Raw genomic sequence first — 19,109 nt, 5'->3', positions numbered from 1 at the left:
AATTATCTGTCTCAGAAATTTATCATGAGAAAAGTAAAAGGAGCTGAAAAGTGACCTAAAGAAAGTAACAATAAGGCACAAGCATGCTTCATTTTATAGAGTATAAGCAACCCAGAAATATACCATATTAACCTAGTCAATGAAAAGAATGCATCCAGTCTACAAAATATAAGGGAAACTATACAACACAGTGGTAGTAAGCCTATGGTGAACAACGAAATAACAACTGCTTTGTTAAACTAGACTCTCACTTTAATGAATATTATCGAGACCACAATAATATTCAATTACTTGCTGAGCACCTACAACATACCAGGCACTATTCTAAGTATTTGAGATAAGTGCAAAGCAAACAAAAAATGTGCCACTCACAGTGCTTGGCATTAAAGGAGGAAACAGACATAAGAAATAAGTAAATTACACAGCACGTTAAGGAAAAGTACTATGGAAAAAGCAGGACTGTGTGATAGAAGTCAGCAGTACTGGGCTTCCAGTTTTACACAAGGTGGTGAATGATGTGCTTCATTGAGAAGCTGACATTTGAGCAAAGATTTAATTGAAAGGAAGTGAGGAGGTCAACATGCAAGTATCCATGGAAAGAGCTTTTCAAGAACCAGGTCATGTGCCAGAAACAGCAGGAAGGCCAGAATGGCTACCACAGAGCCAACAGGGGAGAACATAGTATAACATGAAGTCAAAGTAGCGGGTCTATGTCTGGCTTCAGTCTCACTCTGGGTAAAGCAGGGAGCTACTGAGGAATTGTGAGAATAACATGATCTGCCTGGCCAAGCCAATTATTATAAGGTACTGCCTCTCTGTTTCGAATTCATTTTTAATACTTGGCTGTAAAAAATTGAATTTTTAAGCATTTCTTTATACAGCACAATGTTATACTTTGTTAGAAAAGGACATTGAAGGGGCATTGCAAGGACACTTTCTGGTTCCCCTTACTGCGTTTACTTTTTTCTGGCTCCTGCTTCATGGTACGCATGGGAAGGACATCCAGTGGTGCACTGCCATGTGGCTATATGCCCAGGGATCCAGTACCTCAGCAATCTGGCAGCCTTGGCCAGACACCACCTCTATAAGGACACCATGCACTCAAGGCTTCATAACCACCAACAGCACCTTGACTCCCCCTGCATACAGCTAACCAACCTGGGCTCATCTACTAGTATACTTGAGAGGGTTGTTGCCTGCCTGCCCAGCTCTTGCCCCAGCAACTCAGCAAACTGTTCTACCAGCAAACTCGGGTTGTAGCTATACCTTCTTCAATGAGGTCTGAACCCCAGCCAATTATAAGAATGTCCTTTAGAGTTCCCTTTACATGTTTATAGCTACTCTCACAACTTACATTTCTTTATATTAAACTTCCCCTTTTATATTACTATATGGTTTCTATCTCATTAGACAACACAGACTTACACATTGTAATAGGAGTGGTCCCAGGAGATAGACTCACAAACATGGAATTTGACAATTGTTCTGGTCATGCCCTGAGCTTACTAGTTCTAAGTGCAGTTGTGAGCTCCTTGACAATGAGAAACATCATTAGCAATCCATTGCATGTCTTGGAATAAAAGTTAATCAAGATATCACTGTGGTTTGCCATGAGCAAGTGCTGAGGCACATGCCTTGGAAACCCAAATGGCTGCTGCTCTAGACCATAAAGAATTGTGATGTGGGGGAAGATTCTTCTGAGTACACTAGGTCACTTAGGGGGGGAAAAGGCTCAGGTCTAACTCTCAGCTCAATTCTCTAAGAGCACCATAGCAACTCTAAATCTCTTATTTTTTGAAACCACAGAGCTAACTCAACTGAAAATAAAACAAAAGTTTACTTTTGAGGGTTAAATTAAAACAATAGTTGAATTCACAGTTTCACCCAGTTTCTCCTCTGAAATTTAGGACATGCATTAGTAAACAACGGAATTCTAAAACTCAGAATGAAGACATTTAGTTTGACCCAGATGAAACTAACCAATTTAAACCCCTTCTGAGCCTCCCTTACCAGAAGTAGCTCACTCTCCCATAACAGAGAAGACTACCCTTCCACCCCTTAAAATTCCTAGCATAACCTTACCTAGGGCAAATACTATGAAAGGGGATATCTATTTTCATTAAAGCCTACCCTAACCACTCCCAATGTCACTAAACAGGTATACACTATGACCAAAGGAAATAGATTATACAGCAAAAGAACTGTAAGACTTTCATGATAAACTAACAGAAACCCTTGGAACATGTGTGGAAGTGGATCCTAAAGGTGTTAAACCAAGCAGGGTGAAATGTAACACTATATCTGGTCTAATTCACTGATAATGTGCACACTTACTATAGCAGAGGTCAGCAAACTGCTACTATAAATAAAATTTTACTGGAACACAGCCATGCCCTTTCATCCCACGTTTTCTATGGCTTTCATGCTATAATGGCAAAGTAGAGGAATTTTTTTAAAAATATATTGTATTGATATTTTACAGAGAAGAAGAGAGAGGGATAGAGAGTTAGAAACATCGATGAGAAAGAATCGTCGATTAGCTGCCTCTTGCACACCCCCTACCGGGGATGTGCCCGCAACCAAGGTACATGCCCTTGACCGGAATCAAACCCGGGACCTTTCAGTCCACAGGCCGATGCTCTATAAACACTGAGCCAAACCGGTATAGGCAAGTAGAGGAATTTTGACAAAAAACATATGGCCCATTAAAACTAAAATATTTACTATCTGACCCTTTACAGAAAAGATTTGCTGACTCCTGTACTGGAAATCCCAGATTTAATTACATTAGTTCATGAAGATGAAGGTAGCTCTAAAACTTACTTGGTTGGCTTACTTAAATTGGACCCAACAATGACCTATGCTTTCATAAAACTAAGATTCCAGAGAGTTTCTTAGCACAATAAGGAGGTATTCAAAACCTTTATGAGATTTATCATTTACACACCAACCTCCCACTTATGTTCCAAACAGGGCCCAGCAGACACTCCATTTACTAATGTGTTCAGAAATATACCGTGTTTCCCCAAAAATAAGACATCCTCCGAAAATAAGACCTACTTACAGGTTTCCTTCTGAGTGAAATATAATATAAGGCATCCCCCCCGAAAATAAGGCCTATCTCCAGACTCTTGATATTGCAATAAACAAGCCATTCAAAGACAATTTGCGCATGGAAATTAATGACTACAATGAAAATAGAATGGAGAGAAATCAGCGTGGAAACTCTGTGAAACCTAAACTGCAAGAAGTTGTGACTTGGGTGAAGAATTCATGGGAGAAAATCACTGACAGTTGCATTGCAAATGCCCTGCGAGGCTACCTTGACAAAAAGTACTCATTTAAAGACAGTGCTATTGCTAAACATGAGAGATTTGGTCCACTGATTCTGAAAGAAATGGAGTCACAAGAAATTCAACAGGAAATTCAGGAATTAGATTGTTATGATGATGTTCCAGAAGATGATGACATGATTGTCATTGAATAAGAGTCAATTCTTGATACTGTAGGATTGACAGTTTGTCTGGTTTGTGTTGACAACTACTGTACTACCATACCGTATACAGGTAATAAATTTCCTTTATTTTCATTTAACAATAAATGTGTACCATATTCTTCTTCATGGAAAAATAAGTCATCCCCTGAAAATAAGACCTAGCGCATCTTTGGGAGCAAAAATTAATATAAGACACTGTCTTATTTTCGGGGAAACAGGGTATTAGTATACTACCTGCAACCTTTTCAAAGCTCTGTGATCACTCTCCTTTGAAGGACAGGTATGAGTATAGGGGATGCTACCATCAGGATTGGCTTTCTGATTTCAATGGAAATTATTGGATCCTGAAGTAGCTGAAGCTTAAGTTATCACCACCATAGACCAGGTGAGCACATCAACTATAAATGCATCAACTCACAGGAGAATCTTTTTTTTTTTTATATATATATATATTTTTATTGAATTTTCACAGAGAGGAAGAGAGAGGGATAGAGAGTTAGAAACATCGATGAGAGAGAATCATCGATCAGCTGCCTCTTGCACACCCCCTACTGGGGATGTGCCCGCAACCAAGGCACATGCCCTTGCCCGGAATCGAACCCGGGACCTTTCAGTCCGCAGGCCGACGCTCTATCCACTGAGCCAAACCGGTCCTGGCGACAGGAGAATCTTAACAATCAGGAATAAAATGACTTGTGGATATCAGTCAACTTCCTTCCCCATGATACCTATGCAACAAAGTGGCCATGGCAGCAGGGATAGAGGATATGAATGAAAAAACACAGCTACTCTCTACCAATGCTAATCTGGCTGACTGAGTACCTAATCTGACACCACTAGAGAACAAACTTGAGTTCCCAATAGAGCACCATAGGGGTGAAGGTGGGGGGACAAGCCAGCCACCTGGTGGTAGGTTGATTATACTGGCTCTCTTCCATATAGATCGCCTTCACATATTCAGCATATGGATTTTCCTGTAACACTTCTGCCAGCACCACCATTAATAGACTCATCATTATGGCAGTCCATATAGCTTGGTATCTAATCAATAAACACATTTATTCATTTCCCAACAAAGAAAGTACAGCAATTTGCTCATGCCCATAGAATTGGTGTTACAGTCGAAACCAGTTTGGCTCAGTAGAGAGAGCGTTGGCCTGCGAACTGAGGGGTCCCAGGTTCGATTCTGGTCAAAGGCATGTACCGTGGTTGTGGGCACAGCCCCCGTAGGGGGTGTGCAGGAGGCAGCTGATCGATGATTCTCTCTCATCGATGTTTCTAGCTCTCTGTAAAAAATCAATAAAATATTTTTTTTTTTTTAAAGAATTAGTCTTACAACATACAACATACTCTTTCACCCAGAAGCAGCATGCCCATTTGAAAAGAGGAATGGCAGCACTAGTTGGGAGACAAATACCTAAAAAACTATTTTGAAGGATACAGGTTACACTTTTGGTGACAGACCATCAGATGGTGCTATCTCCCCCATAGCCATAATACAGGAACTCGAAACCTGGTCTTAGGCTCTACAGCAGCGGTTCTCAACCTCTCACCACTAGTAACACCTCCATCGCTAGCAAGGTTACTAAGACCATCAGAAAACACAGATATTTACATTACAATTCATAACAGTAGCAAAATAACAGTTAAATAGCAACGAAAATAATTTTATGGTTGGGGTCACCACAACATGAGGAACTGTATTAAAGAGTCGAAGCATTAGAAAGGTTGAGAACCACTGCTCTAGGGTCTTAAGTACTTCCAATACCAAAGATTAAAGAAAACTACAGAAAAGAGAACAATTAAACACTATGATCTCTCAGGAATAAAAGTTTTGGTCACACTATCAAGTAAAGAAGCCAGAGTAGCTGAGAGCAGAAGTATGAACAGCAGTGAAAAAGAAAGCTATACGTATCAACAACCTCATTACCACACACGAAGACTACAGTAGCTTTGTATATTTTCTCTTTGCTTGTTATACACGTTATTTGCAAATACAATCAATCCTCACAATCCACAGATTCTGTATTTGTGAATGTGCCCAATAATAATTCATTTGTAACCCCTAAAATTCAATTATAACCCTAAAATTAATACTTGGGGCACCTTGGCAGTCATTCATGGACATTTGCATGTGCAGAATGATGTAAAACTTGAGTCACTTGTAGTACAAATTCTCAAATCAAGCAAGGCGATACTTTGCCTTCTTTCTATTCTGAGTTATAAATAAGTTACCTTTCTATGGTATATTTATGATAGTGATTTTCATATTTTTGTACTTTTTGTTCACTGTCAAAATGGCCCCCAAGTATAGTCCTGACTAGTGTTTCTAAGTGAAAGAGATTGTGATGTACTCTTTCATAGAAAGTATGTGCTAGAAAAGTTTCATTCAGACATGAATGATAATGTTGTTGGCCATGAATTCAATGTTGATAAATCAATAATATTAAATAAAATATTTTTAAACAAAAACACACATAAAACAAGGTTAAGTTTTGATCTGTTGACAAAAATGTAATGACCTGAGGCTTACAGTATACCACTCAGAGTAGTAATGACTTCACAGAACGTAACTACCACATAACTATACAGAATCAACTGTATTGACCATATTTTCTCTAGTTTGCATTTTTACTTTATATATAATTGTTGAAATTAACTTTACAATTTAGTCTTTATGTAGCTGAATGCTAAGTGGGATAGTAATGAGATAATAGTTACTTATATAGCCAGTTATGGACACAATGACTTAGAACTGTGTCTTTTCATTTGGGGTACAGGTGGGAATTTCTTCACTTATACGAATAGTTGTATCTTGTTAGGTAGGAAATACAGTCGTTTTATTGTAGTGAAGTTGAAATGTGTGTAGAAGGATGTATATGAAAACTCAGTGGCCAAATTATCTCTCTTTTACAATGAACAGTATGAAAACTATGATGCTATGGGGGCCTTTGGGGGGGGGGGGGGAATAGCAGTAATCACTTGGGAAAGTGCAAGGACTGGGAAGGGGCAAAAGAGAACTTTCTGGGGGTTCAATAATGTTCTGATCTTGACAGAGGTATGTGTTACGCAGGTATATGTAGTTATCAAAATTCAGCAAATGCAACTTAAAATATAGACATTTCTCTAGTCAATTTTGTTGAGAGATTAGTGTATCAGCCCTCACACCAAAGGGTCACGAGTTCAATTCCCAGTCAAGGGCACATACCTGGGTTACAGGAAGGCAACCAATCAATGTGCCTCTCTTACATCAATGTTTCTCTTAGTCTCTCTCTATCCCTCTCTGTGTCTCTCCCTGTCCTTGCCTCCCTTCCACTCTCTCTAAAAATCAATGGAAAAAAAGATCCTTGGGTGAGTAGTAACCAAAAAAAAGGACATTTTATTTTTTATGTAAATTTTATACCCAAAACAACTGTTTATGATATGTATGTTAAAGTAGTTAGGAACATGTGTATTGATGTGATTTTTAAATGTATTTTTTTAGAAAAAATAATGGCTGGATCGAGAAATACCCAGAAGGGTATGTGTTAAAGTCAATTATAGTAATTACATTAATGGTAGAATCTAGGTGATGAATACACAAGTTTATACTATAAAATTCTTTCATCTTGCAAAACTTTTAGTAATAAAATATTGGGAAAATATGCAATAAAATCAGTATTATGATGGGAGAAACACACACAGGGTACTGTGAGGACACAAGTTAAGGTACCAAACACATATAGCCAAAATTCAATACAATTTAAAATTCAATGTCTCAGTCACATCAGTCAGTTTAAGTACTGCATAGCTAATGGCTAGTTGATGGGTCAGTGTAGATGATTCAGAACATTTCCCATTTTCACAGAAACTTCTCAGACAGTGCTTCTGAGGTGGCAGTTTTGCTGAGGTCTCACCTGAAACCTGAAGGAAAAATTGGAAGAATATCTCTATGTAAAAAGGCTGAAGAGGGAAACCAACATTCCAAATGCAAAGAACATCATATCTAAATGCCCAGCAGTCAAAAAATTAATGAGATTTTCAAAGAAATTAAAGCCAAGTATTAGAATAGCTCTCCTCTCCGTCATAATTTAATTATTCTGGAGTGGGTCACTTATTAGTAAGTGCTAGGTGATTACAGTAAATAGCCAATAGAGAAGGCAAAAGCCAATAAAGCATCTGTTACAATTATCCAAATGACATTATGGTGACTTGACTGTGTAGTAGTGGTGGAAACAGAAAAACAGACTGTTTAAAGAGATGTCGGACAGAAAGTCGACCACCTGGCTTGTATTGACTGGATATGGAGGTCAAGTGAAGAAAGAGCATGAGTCTAAGAGGATACTCAGGGCAACTATTTGAGCAACTGCTTGCCATTCTAGTCATCAAAAGCAACTGAATTCTTATTCATCTAATACAAGCAAAAAGCTGAACAAATTTCACTTTTTCTTGCTATATGCCCTACTAAACAAAGTAGCTTTGTTGGCTTTCAGTATTCCTAGTCTGAAGTTTCTGTGTAGTGTCTTATTGCCTGGGCTGCCTTTTGGATCCCCCCCCCCCCCCCCCCCCCAAGGAAAAAGGAAAAACAAGAAGGGAAGGCGAGAGGAAACCTTAACTTAATGGCCTCTAAAAGTTAGGGTCCTGCAGAGCCCTTTTTGTTTTGGGCAACAATGTAAAGAGAACTAGGGTATTTAAGAATATGAGTAACATATAGAGAAATTAGGTGTTTTCAATGAGCTGGGAAAGCATTTTTTATTTTTATTTATTTTTTTATTTTATTTTTTTCATTTAAAATGAGGACATAGCCGAAACCGGTTTGGCTCAGTGGTAGAGCGTCTGTCTGCGGACTGAAAGGTCCCAGATTCAATTCTGGTCAAGGGCATTGGTTGCAGGCACATCCCCGGTAGGGGGTGTGCAAGAGGCAGCTGGTGGATGTTTCTCTCTCATCGACGTTTCTAGCTCTCTATCTCTCTCCCTTCCTCTCTGTAAAAAAATCAATAAAATATATTTAAATAATAATAATAAAATTTTAAAAAATAAAATGAGGATATAAGCTCCTACTCTGTGAAAATTCACTATGCAATATAAATTTAAAAAATGATTATATTCATAGTGAAAGTCACCTGTAGTTCCACCCAACTCCATACCATATCCAGAAATATAACCTGCTTTTCATAATGAAGATTATAGAAATTAATGTGTTTCATTTAACAAATGTTACTAAAGACATACTAATATGTAAAACTGTGGCCATAGGAAGAAATGAATAGGTTAGTCTCTTCCAAAGAGTCAATGAAGAGAATCCCGAAGGCTTTAGCCATTTATGAGAACTCCCCAGCCTGCAGGGGTCTCATAATTGACTCTGGAGAGAGACATGCTGCTTTCTAGCATTACATTGGAAAAAAAAAAAAGGAGGACATCTGTAATCCTCTCAATAATTAAGATTTTAAAAATTAAAAAAAAAAAAAAAACATGAAAAAAAAAAACCATGAAAAGGACAGGATTGAACTGGTGGGCAAACCACATCCAAGAACCCTTCTGGGGAAAGCAGGCCATGGAGGTGGCTGCAGTTCTTTAAGCGCTCCAACTCTGATACAAGAAAAAGGAAGGAACCCTGGATATGTCCAACTTTTAAAAATTAACACCAGCCTGTTCGATATGGTTCACCAAAAGGTTTCAGGTTCAATTTTTAGTCAGGGCACATGCCCGGGTCGTGGGCTCCATCGCCAGTAGAAGTTATGCAGCAGGCAGCCAACCCCCTCTCACATCAATGTTTCTCTCTCTCTACCCTTCTCCCTTCCTTTCTCTCTAGAAAATCAACTAAAGAAAATCAACACTAACTAAGAAAATTAAGAGGAAAAAATTAGTGGAACAAATAGAAAAACAATTCTAAAAATGAATTACTGAGTTAAGAGGGTGCAACATTCATTAAAAGGAAAAAAAAAAAAAAAAACAGAACCAAGTATTTATGCACTGGCTGCTCTACCAATGAAGAAAAAGATAAACAAGATGATTTCTAAGAGCCATGATAAATAGGCAGAAGAAAAGAAGAGTCCTTAAGACAAAGGGGTTATAATTCCTGAGAAGATTGTGTTTGTATTAAAACATAAGGGAGTAAGGGGATTTTGAATGACGAGAAGCCTCCAGATGCCAAAGCATTACTAGGCTCCCAAGGAATACAAAACAAGTGCAAAGGGCTTAGGTAGGGCCAAGCTCCACTTCAACCAATCCAAAGTAGGCTCCAGCATGTGAAGAAGGATAAAGGATGTAGGCAAGACAGATCACATTGAGCCTTGAAGGCCCCAGTAAGAAACTTCTATTTTATTTCTAAGTGCAAAGAGAAGTCATTAGAATGGAAGTCATTTAGCCAGGAACTGACTGCCTGATTTACATTTTTAAAAGATCACTTTAGGCCTGGCGGTGTGGCTCAGTGATTGCATGTCAACCTATGAACCAGGAGGTCACAGTTTGATTCCAGATCAGGGTGCATGCCCAGGTTGCAGGCTCAGTCCCCAGTAGGGGGTTTGTCGAACAGTTATTCTTTCTCATCACTGATGTTTCTGTCTCTCTCTTCTTCTCCCTTCCTCCCTCTCTGAAATCAATGGATATATATTATATACATATTTATTTATTTAATTTTTTTATTATTTTTTTTAAGATCACTTTAGGGGGTAGTGTGGAAAAGATAATGGAGGCAGGCAAGAATGGAAAAAACTATAATGGTGTGAACTAAGATTAGGATAACAAGTTGCATTATAGTATATACTATATCCTGATTTCATTTATGCTTTTAAAAGAAAATACAATATGTATTTCTGTATTGTCCAACTTTTTCCATTAAGAATGTATGCACACACTATTAATATAATAAAAATTTAACAAAGTAGACTTAGGGATGTGTTTTGTTAAAGTTGTTGCTGATTAAATAATCACTTGCAATTGAAAATTCTTAAAGAATACCCATTAAGGGTATTCTATATAATAAAAGGCTAATATGCAAATCAACCCAACACTGGAAGGAGCAGTCATTATGACACACACTGACCACCAGGGGGCAGACACTCAACACAGTGTGCTCCCACAGGGATCTTCCCTCACCTTCTTCCTCCAAATCTAGCCCCCATGCTGCTGTCAATCCTTCCAAAATACACTCCTAATAAAAAATTCTTCAGTAATTTCACATCACTGGCTAGGTTTAAACTAAATTCCTTCAGATCTAAAGGTAAACAAGATCCTTCATAATCAGATCCCATGATATAGATCCAACCTTATAATCTCTCATTCCTTCACCTCTTACTTTATATTTCCATATCATAATGAACTGGTTGTATTTCAGTGAACATACTATGTACTCACACCACATCCCTCTGCACTTGGGAGTTTCATGAAAAGGTCCCCATTTGCCCACCAGAAAAATTTCTACTTCTCCATCAGGATCCTGCCCTCAAATGTTGACTCCTTTTGTGAAACCTTCTCAAACTACGTTTGTGAGAGGGTAAGGAAAAAGTCCCTCCTAGGTTCCTACTATACTTTGCATCCCCACACTCACAAGTACATGGCTTCACTTTTCAATAATAGTCGCAATATATTGATCGTTACAGTTTGCCTGCCTCTCACAATGCCCAGCCCCTCAACCTTTCAACTCTCAGACCAAAACCAAGTGTGAGAATCTATCTTTTCTTCTTTGCATCACCTAGTTCAGTCTCTTGAATGAAGTGCACTCGATATTTATTGAATGTAACTACTTTTCTTCTTACTTAAATATATAATTCATCAGAATTAGAGTCTAAGACATATAACAATTATAAAATCAAATAATAAATGCACTAATGTGTAAATTGTGAATATTTTTACAATGTCTCAACTCTATTTTGAGCCATGGATAATATTTTTATTCTTTTGCCACATCCTAGGAGAGAGTGTCAATGAGAGCTATCTCTTATTTTCTGAGAGATAAAGCTACCAAATATCATGCCATTTTCTAATCAGGATTAAATAACGGGCTTCTCCTTAGACAAGCATAACCACAGGTCAGCAAAATATACAGGAAGGGTTGGAAAAAGTGATGGAGTAGCTAGGTCTTTCACTAAAGTTATTAGAATCTGTCATGTTTTGAAGAGCAAAAATAAAAGAATTTTAAATTGAGGGGTTAAAAGTATGATATAGTAAGAGTCACAATCAATACTGGAAGAACAGGCTGAAAAAGGCAAGAACTGGTGGTCAGAAATACTAAGTTTCAAGCTGAAGCCAGCTGACAAAGGCGGTACCAAGCCCAGGAATGCTTACTGAGGTTGGAGCACTCAGCATATGAGGAAAGTTAAGATCATTCTAGAAAGAAACATGGGCAAAATGGCAAAGTACTATTTATAAAAGATCAAGCAAGATGGCAAGATGACAGAAACACAGAAAACAGTAGAATCTGGCCACAGAAAGACAGAGCAGGAAGTTCATTATCTTAGCAATTCCATAGTTAAGTGAGAACCAATGACCAGTTTCAAAAAAAATACACTGATCTGGAAACCTTAAGAACCTCTTTCCAATCACCTAGTTCTAAAAAGTGCTTTAGTCTACAAAGCCAAAGTAAAAGAAAGAAAAGGCTGAGAAGTTATGTACATCTGAACAGTGATATTTGAAAAGTGCATTAAAATCTTCCTATGTAAACTAGGAAAATAAAATTTATTGTAACCAGGTTTAATCAATTTTAATAGACATTAATCTGTCTTTGCTTTAATGAACTGTGAAGGCATAAATATTGTAATGAGATACCTTACTCAAAGAATTTCAACTTGGACAATTAGTTTAGAAAAGTCCATGCTAAAACAGCTCAAATAGTCAACTTTATTCATCCAATTAAAAATTATTTATTGCCGCCAAAACCAGTTTGGCTCAGTGGATAGAGTGTCGGCCTGTGAACTGAAAGGTCCCGGGTTTGATTCCAGCCAAGGGCATGTACCTTGGTTGTGGGCACATCCCCAATAGAGGGTGCTGACAGATGTCTCTCTCTCATCGATGTTTCTAACTCTCTATCCAACTCTCTTCCTCTCTGTAAAAAATAAAATATATATTTTTTAAAAATTATTTATTGCCACCCTGGCTAGTGTGGCTCAGTTGAAGCATCATCCTGTGCACCAAAAGGTCTCAGGTTCAATTTCAGATCAGGGCACATGCCCAAGTTGCAGATTCAATCCCTGGTTGGAATGCAGGTGGGAGACAACCAGTGGAGTTTCTCTGTCATATCAATGTTTCTCTCCCTTCGTCCCTTCTTCCCCCACCCTCTAAAATCAATAAAAACATATTTTTTTTCAAATAAAGAAATTGGAATTTTCCAGAACAGAGATGCTTTATCCATGTTAATATAAGAAAAGTAGAGGGGATAAATGGTGACAGAAAAATAAAAGTAGCAGAGTAGGAACAGATACAAGTAGGCTAGTGAATTTGGTGATAGAAAGAAAACTGCCCTATGATATCTTTCATTTTCTCAATAAAGGCAAGATCTAAAAGAATGAAGTAAAGGAAGAAGGGAAGGGGATTAATTGGAGATTTAAGGAAAGAGGAAAAGGTTTGAAATACTGGTATTCAAAATAGACATAGTAGAGAATTGTAGGTATGTCAGCAGTATTAAGTATGCACTTGAAATTGAGATTATATGCTTAAAATGAGACCAGTAGGCAAGATTATCTCCATTTTCCTCCCCCCCATGTTCAGCTCTGAGGTACAACAAAGTTGGTGGCCAAGTTGGATTTAATCAGTGTCAAATTCTGCCAAGTGAATAAAACAAAACATACAGGGGGGCAAGAAAATTAAAGTGTGTTTGCAATGGAGTAACTTCAAGGCAGAACCACTAAATCTATACTGAGAAAGTAGGGAAGAGGGCATGGATGCTTCACAAAGCATGTCTTATACCCCCAGTGGTCTGTAAACCCAACAACAAAAACATTGAGTTCTATACCTCACCAAAGAGCACTACAGTTTAAGCCTATGCTGACTAATTGAGTATTCCCCATATTTCAAATTTCCAAATGACAGAAACTCAGACTTTTTTCTTTAAGACGTTTTCTAAAGATCTCAAAATAAAAATAAATCTGTAGTTGAAATGTGTTAGTTCTAAAGAGCAGATGACTGGATTCTCATGATACTTCCATATAAACAATGATTAATTGCTGGACATTAATCAAAGGAAAACTATAGCAATAGAAAGTAAACTTAACCACAATTAATTCACTTCATATGGGGAAATAAAGCCCAATTACTTCAAGGCATCCTATCTTAGAACAACTCACTCTGACCTATAGAATTAAAATTACTTCATTTTTAAGCACTAACTCAGCAATGCTAACCTATCAAGTGAATTGGAACTTTGGCACTACTGCTAACTATAGACTATCTCATTAAAAGAATTTAAATTAATTTTAGAAGTTGCCTGACCATCTGCTAGAATAGTTTATAAAAATTACTGAAAGTCATTCATTTTCCCTATTACATTTATTCTTCTCATCCTATATAATAAAAGCCTAGGTGGCATCATGCCCTCGTGTGACATCATCACAAGATGGCCGGCAGGGGAGGGCAGCTGTGGGCAATCAGGCTGGCAGGGGTGGGTTGGGGGCGAATAGTTCAACAGGGGAGGGCAGTTGGGGGTGATCGGGCCAGCAGGAGAGCAGTTAGGCATCAATCAGGCCAGCAGGGGTACAGTTAGGGGGTGATCAGGCTGGCAGGCACAAGCAGTTAGGGGCAATCAGACAGGCAGACAGGCAGGCAGGCAGGTGAGCGGTAAGGAGCTAGCAGTCCTTGATTGTGAGAGGGATGTCCGACTGCTAGTTCAGGCCTGCTGGTTTAGGCCCAATCCCACAGGGGTCCCAGACTGGAGGGGGTGCAGGCCAGGCTGAGGGACAACTCCTCCCCCACGCACGAATTTCATGCACCAGGCCTCTAGATAGATATTTCTTTCTCTCCCTTCTTCTTTCTAAAATCAATAAAACATATCCTCAGATGAAGCTTAAAAAAAAAAAATAATAAGAGGAAAGAAAGGGGAATGGGAAGGGGAAAAAGGAAGAAAACTGGGTCTAGATACTGGATCCAGGAGGCATATTAAGGAAGAAAAAGAGATAAAAGAAGTTTTGATTTCCAGGCTATGTTCCTACTGAAGGCACCATACAGAACCATTAGCAAAGAATTAAATATCGATAACTTCCTTATCTGTAACAAGAGAATACTAAAGTATATTCTACTGAAGTTTTCTCTCTGCTACAAAAATTCTATTCCTAATCTAGTGTTTTAGTCTTCCCTCTTTTAAAGGTCTTTTTGAAACAATGTACTAACACTTTAAATTCATAAAAATATTACGTATTTTCTTTCTCTGAATCATGTCAACTTGTGGAACATTCAAACCGTAGAGAACTTTTGTGAGTTTATTTGACAACTCAACTGTCGACAACTGCCAGGAAGCAAAATGTTAACAGATTGAGAAGATGCTCCAGAGAACGGCAGTTATGAACCTTATTTTATACAATACAATCAAAAGAGAAGACGTAAATGGGTTATATGAAACCCATTGACAGCCCCGTCAGTGTTGCTCAGTGATTAAGCGTGGACCCCATGAACCAGGAGGTCATGGTTCGATTCCTGGTCAGAGCACATGCCTGGGTTGTGGAATGGTAAGGGACGTGCAGGAGGCAGCTGATCAGTGATTCTCATCACCCATATTTCTCTCTCTGTCTCCCTCTCCCTTCCTTTCTGAAATCAATAAAAAAAAAATTTTTTTTAAAGAAAGAAAAATGATATACACACTTCTTTTACATGGGTGAAAACATGTTAGTTAATAGTCAACAATTAACATAACAATAACAATGAGGAGAGTCTGTTGTCTTCCCAGAATTATGCCTCTGAAGGATCTGGAAAAAGAAAATTATTTTGACATTCTACATTTTATTATATATGCAAAAATAAATAAATAAATAAATAGGCTCAATTAAGGTAAAGATTGACTTTTGTTAGGGAAAAATACTGCCTTAGGGCATGACAACCTGCAACAATCTGCTTTTAGTTAAGAAGTTTTAATTTTAATTTCAGACCATCCTTTGTGGTTTACTTTAGGCTTTGAGTTTGTAAGGCTGCCATGCAGGCCATACCTGAGCTTGTCTGGTTTAGTATTTGATCTTTTTCATCCACAGTTAAATTAGAAAAAACTAGGCCAACTAACCTACTTATTGGTGACACTCCCCATCCTATGCAACTCTGTTTCACATTTACTCTTCTCAAACCCTTTCTCCTTTATTTCTTCTTTCTCCAAAGCCTCAGTCAGGCACAGTGGTGGGATCACTCAGCTCTGAATGCTTCCAGGACTTTGCTGTTACTGAGCCCAGCCTACCTCCAAGAATTTAAGATCTTTTTCCTTTCCTACTATCTGTACCAGACAAACATCTTACTTGGGAAAGCAGGAGCTAACAGTCTGCTAGCCCAAGTCAGAGATTCGTTTTGAGTTCCATTACCAAACTTAATGTCTAGTACATAGAAGACACATAATTTTACTGTTCTGTGTAACTTATTATAGCCGTGATTCTCATCAGTGATTTCTTTTTAGAAATGCAAAATGTCAGCTCTCACCCAGACCTACTGAATCAGAAATTCTTAGAGAGGGGACCTGAACTCTGTTTTCAAAAGCCCCCAGGGTGAGATCCTGATGCACACTCAAAGTTGAGAACTGGCCCCAAATGGTTTGGCTCAATGGGAAAGAGCATAGGCTCTGGGACAGAAGTGTCTAGATTCAATTCTGATTAAGGGCATGTACCTCGCTCAATTGCAGGCTCGATCCCAGATCAAGGTGCCAATTGATGTGTCTCTCTAAAATCGATATTTCTCTGTCTCTCTCCCTCTCTTCCACTCTCTCTAAAAATCAATATTAGAATATCCTAGGGTGAGATTTAACAAAAATAAATAATGAAAACAGGTCTTTTAAAAAAAAATTGAGAACTGCTGTATGAAACATGCCAGAAAATCACCTTCTTGTGCATTACTACTGGTAGCAAACAAGCAACAACAACAAAAAAAAAAAAAATTTTGATTTTTCTCAGCTGCCACCACTTACAAATGATTGGGCCCACATGACGCTATCAACCATTTAACTCTGTCTCCAGCCTGTACACAGATAAACTTTAGAGTCAAATAACTTGAGTTCAATTTACTGATCTTAGAGTTAATAGCTATGTGACCTTATACACATTCTTTAAACTCAGAGACTCCGTTCTCTCGTCAGTAAAGTAGGAACAATATCACGTACCTCCATGAATAAGAGATCGCTTACAGAAAGGGGCCTGGCACACAGCAGACATTCAATAACTTTGAGATCTTTTTCCTTTCTACCCTACGGCCTGTACCAAATCCCTGCTCCTTTACATAGGTAATGCTCCTAAAGAAGACAGCACTCTGGCACTCCTTGGAGAAATGCCACCAAGGTTTCCTCTACAGAAAAGCTCTCCAGCGTGGCTTTTTTTCTTATGAAAAGTATCACAGGATGTAAATAAAGTGACAGAATCATATACAGAACAGCAATTCTAAAAAGGTAATCCAAGAGCTAGTGGGAAAAGCAAATCATACAAAAGTGTGCACCCTTTGCATCCTAAAATGATTGCCATCAAACAGAACACAGGCAACGTTCTCTTAAGTGGCCGAAATAAATCAATGGGAACTGGACATAAATGCTTCATTTGGGGAGGAAGGGGGTTAGCTTTAGAAAATCCAAGAGGCCTGGAAAACATGACCCATATTAATGTGGTCCGGGCATTCAAATTCAAATTCCCTAGTTTTTCTGGGGCAGCATCACTGTCAAATTCTCTATCTCCATCTTGTCCGCATACATGTCCTGATTTTTGGTATATATATATATATATATATATATATATATATACACACACACACACACACATATATATATATATATAGTCACTAGGGACACCAAAACAATAACAACCAAAAACTAAAAGTAAAAATAAATCGCTATCATACATGACACCTAAAAATTGGAAAAATATTACTTTTTTTTACGTTTAGAATTTTGAGGGGACTTCACCAGAAACAATTCCTGGTTTCAGCTCCTCACTCCCCTCGTATAATATAAAGTCTCCTATTACAATGTTTCGTTTTACCTCCCCACGAGCCTTTAGACGGGAACAGACCAGTGCATTGGATAGGAGATTGTTACACTCCATTATTTCGCACGGTAACCTACAAAGTAGGGGCTTTCATGCTGACTCCTCCCGCTGCTATCTAAGACGGGGCAGTCAGCCCTCTGTTTTTGGACATTCTGTTACAGTAGTAAGCAGCATCCCAAGCTGTAGGACTTACGTGAAACTTAAATATTGGTACCTTTTTAAGGGGATCCCCCCTCTCCTTCCCCAGAAAACTGGGAAAAGCAAAGCCAGCCCTAACCTGAAGGACACCGCGCCAGGAATTGTAAAACCCACAAACTTTGCAAAAGCCTTGCTCTCCGAGTGCATGACTCCCAGCCCAGCCACTGCCACGGGAGACACAGAATGACCAGCACGGGAGGTCCCAGCACTGTCGTCCCCTCCGGACTTCACTCGGCGGGACACACTTCCTCCCGCCGCCCGCGGACCTCCAAAGCGAAAGCTGGCTCCCCTTGGGCTGCCCGGACCGCCTCCTCCCGGCCCCACCGACCGACCGACAGGGTCCCGGGCGAGGGTCCCCGGCGAGGCCGGACCCGAGGGCTGCGCGCGTCTCCGCGCCCCGGGCCCCGCTCTCCCCGCCTCCCTTCGGCCCCGGCTCCACTCCAAACCCCCAGTTCCCGCCCCGCGCCCGCCGGCCCCGGCTCCTCTTCCCCAAACCAACCCGGAACCCAGGGGCGGGCTCAGGCCCCGGCGGCCGCGCCGCGCAGCCCCGGCTGCCGCCCGCCGCCCGGGGCGCCCGCCCGGACACACTCGCGCCCGGGCCACGGCGAGGAGGTGCCGGGGGGACCTGACCCCCGAGCCCGCTCCTCCCGCCAGCGCGGCGCAGCGCAGCGCAGGACTTTTACCTTCGTACTGCAGGTCCACTAGGACCAGCAGGAAGGGGAACACCGAGCCCAGTCGGCTAGTCACGGAGCCGGGGGCCACCATGTCCGAGGGCGCGGCGGGGAGAAGCAACGAGAGTGCGGGGCCCACACGTCCCCGCTGGCGCTCCGGCAGCAGCTGCGCCCGCCCGCCGTCGGCTCTCGCTCGGGCCTAAGCGGCAGCTGGAGCCCACCCCCCGAGGGAAGCAGCGGTGGGCGGGGGCCCGGGCGATGTCACGCCCCCCAGCGCCGCCGCCGTCCAATCGCCTTCTCCCTAGCCGCTCTTCTACTGGGCTCGCCGGGTCGTGGTTCGCGCTGATTGGCTGCGGAGGCCATCGCCCCGCCCCGCCTCTGATAGGGTAACGTGGAAGCACGAGACAAGGCGGCGTCCGCCGGTTGTGGAGCTGTCAGGGTGCTCGGGGCGGCCGCGGGCGCCGGGGCGGGGAGGGGCAGGGAAGGCGGCTGGGAGTCAGGATGGCAGCCGCCGAGTCCGCATGCGCAGGGTGCGAAAGCCTTTTTGGACCGGTCGGGCTTGCTACGTTAGCGGGGGGGGGAGGAGGAGGAAGATGTCAGCCATGCAAGGTTTTTCCG

At 40.5% G+C, this 19,109-nt stretch overlaps 1 protein-coding gene across 1 annotated transcript in view; it reads right to left on the bottom strand.

The window, feature by feature from the left end:
* Positions 1–18,724, bottom strand: part of DNAJC3 (DnaJ heat shock protein family (Hsp40) member C3) — a 59,493-nt gene extending 40,769 nt beyond the window's left edge. The window contains exon 1 of the mRNA XM_036458876.2: positions 18,504–18,724. Coding sequence (XP_036314769.1) covers positions 18,504–18,585 — 82 coding nt within the window. The 5' untranslated portion in view covers positions 18,586–18,724. The remainder of the gene's footprint in view (positions 1–18,503) is intronic.
* Between the last annotated feature and the right edge of the window lie 385 nt (positions 18,725–19,109).

The sequence above is a fragment of the Pipistrellus kuhlii genome, unplaced genomic scaffold, assembly GCF_014108245.1.
Source record: "Pipistrellus kuhlii isolate mPipKuh1 unplaced genomic scaffold, mPipKuh1.p scaffold_m20_p_3, whole genome shotgun sequence".
In the NCBI taxonomy this organism is placed as follows: domain Eukaryota; kingdom Metazoa; phylum Chordata; class Mammalia; order Chiroptera; family Vespertilionidae; genus Pipistrellus; species Pipistrellus kuhlii.
Note: the sequence above shows the minus strand (reverse complement) of the source record. Positions and strands in the feature narration are given on the sequence as shown.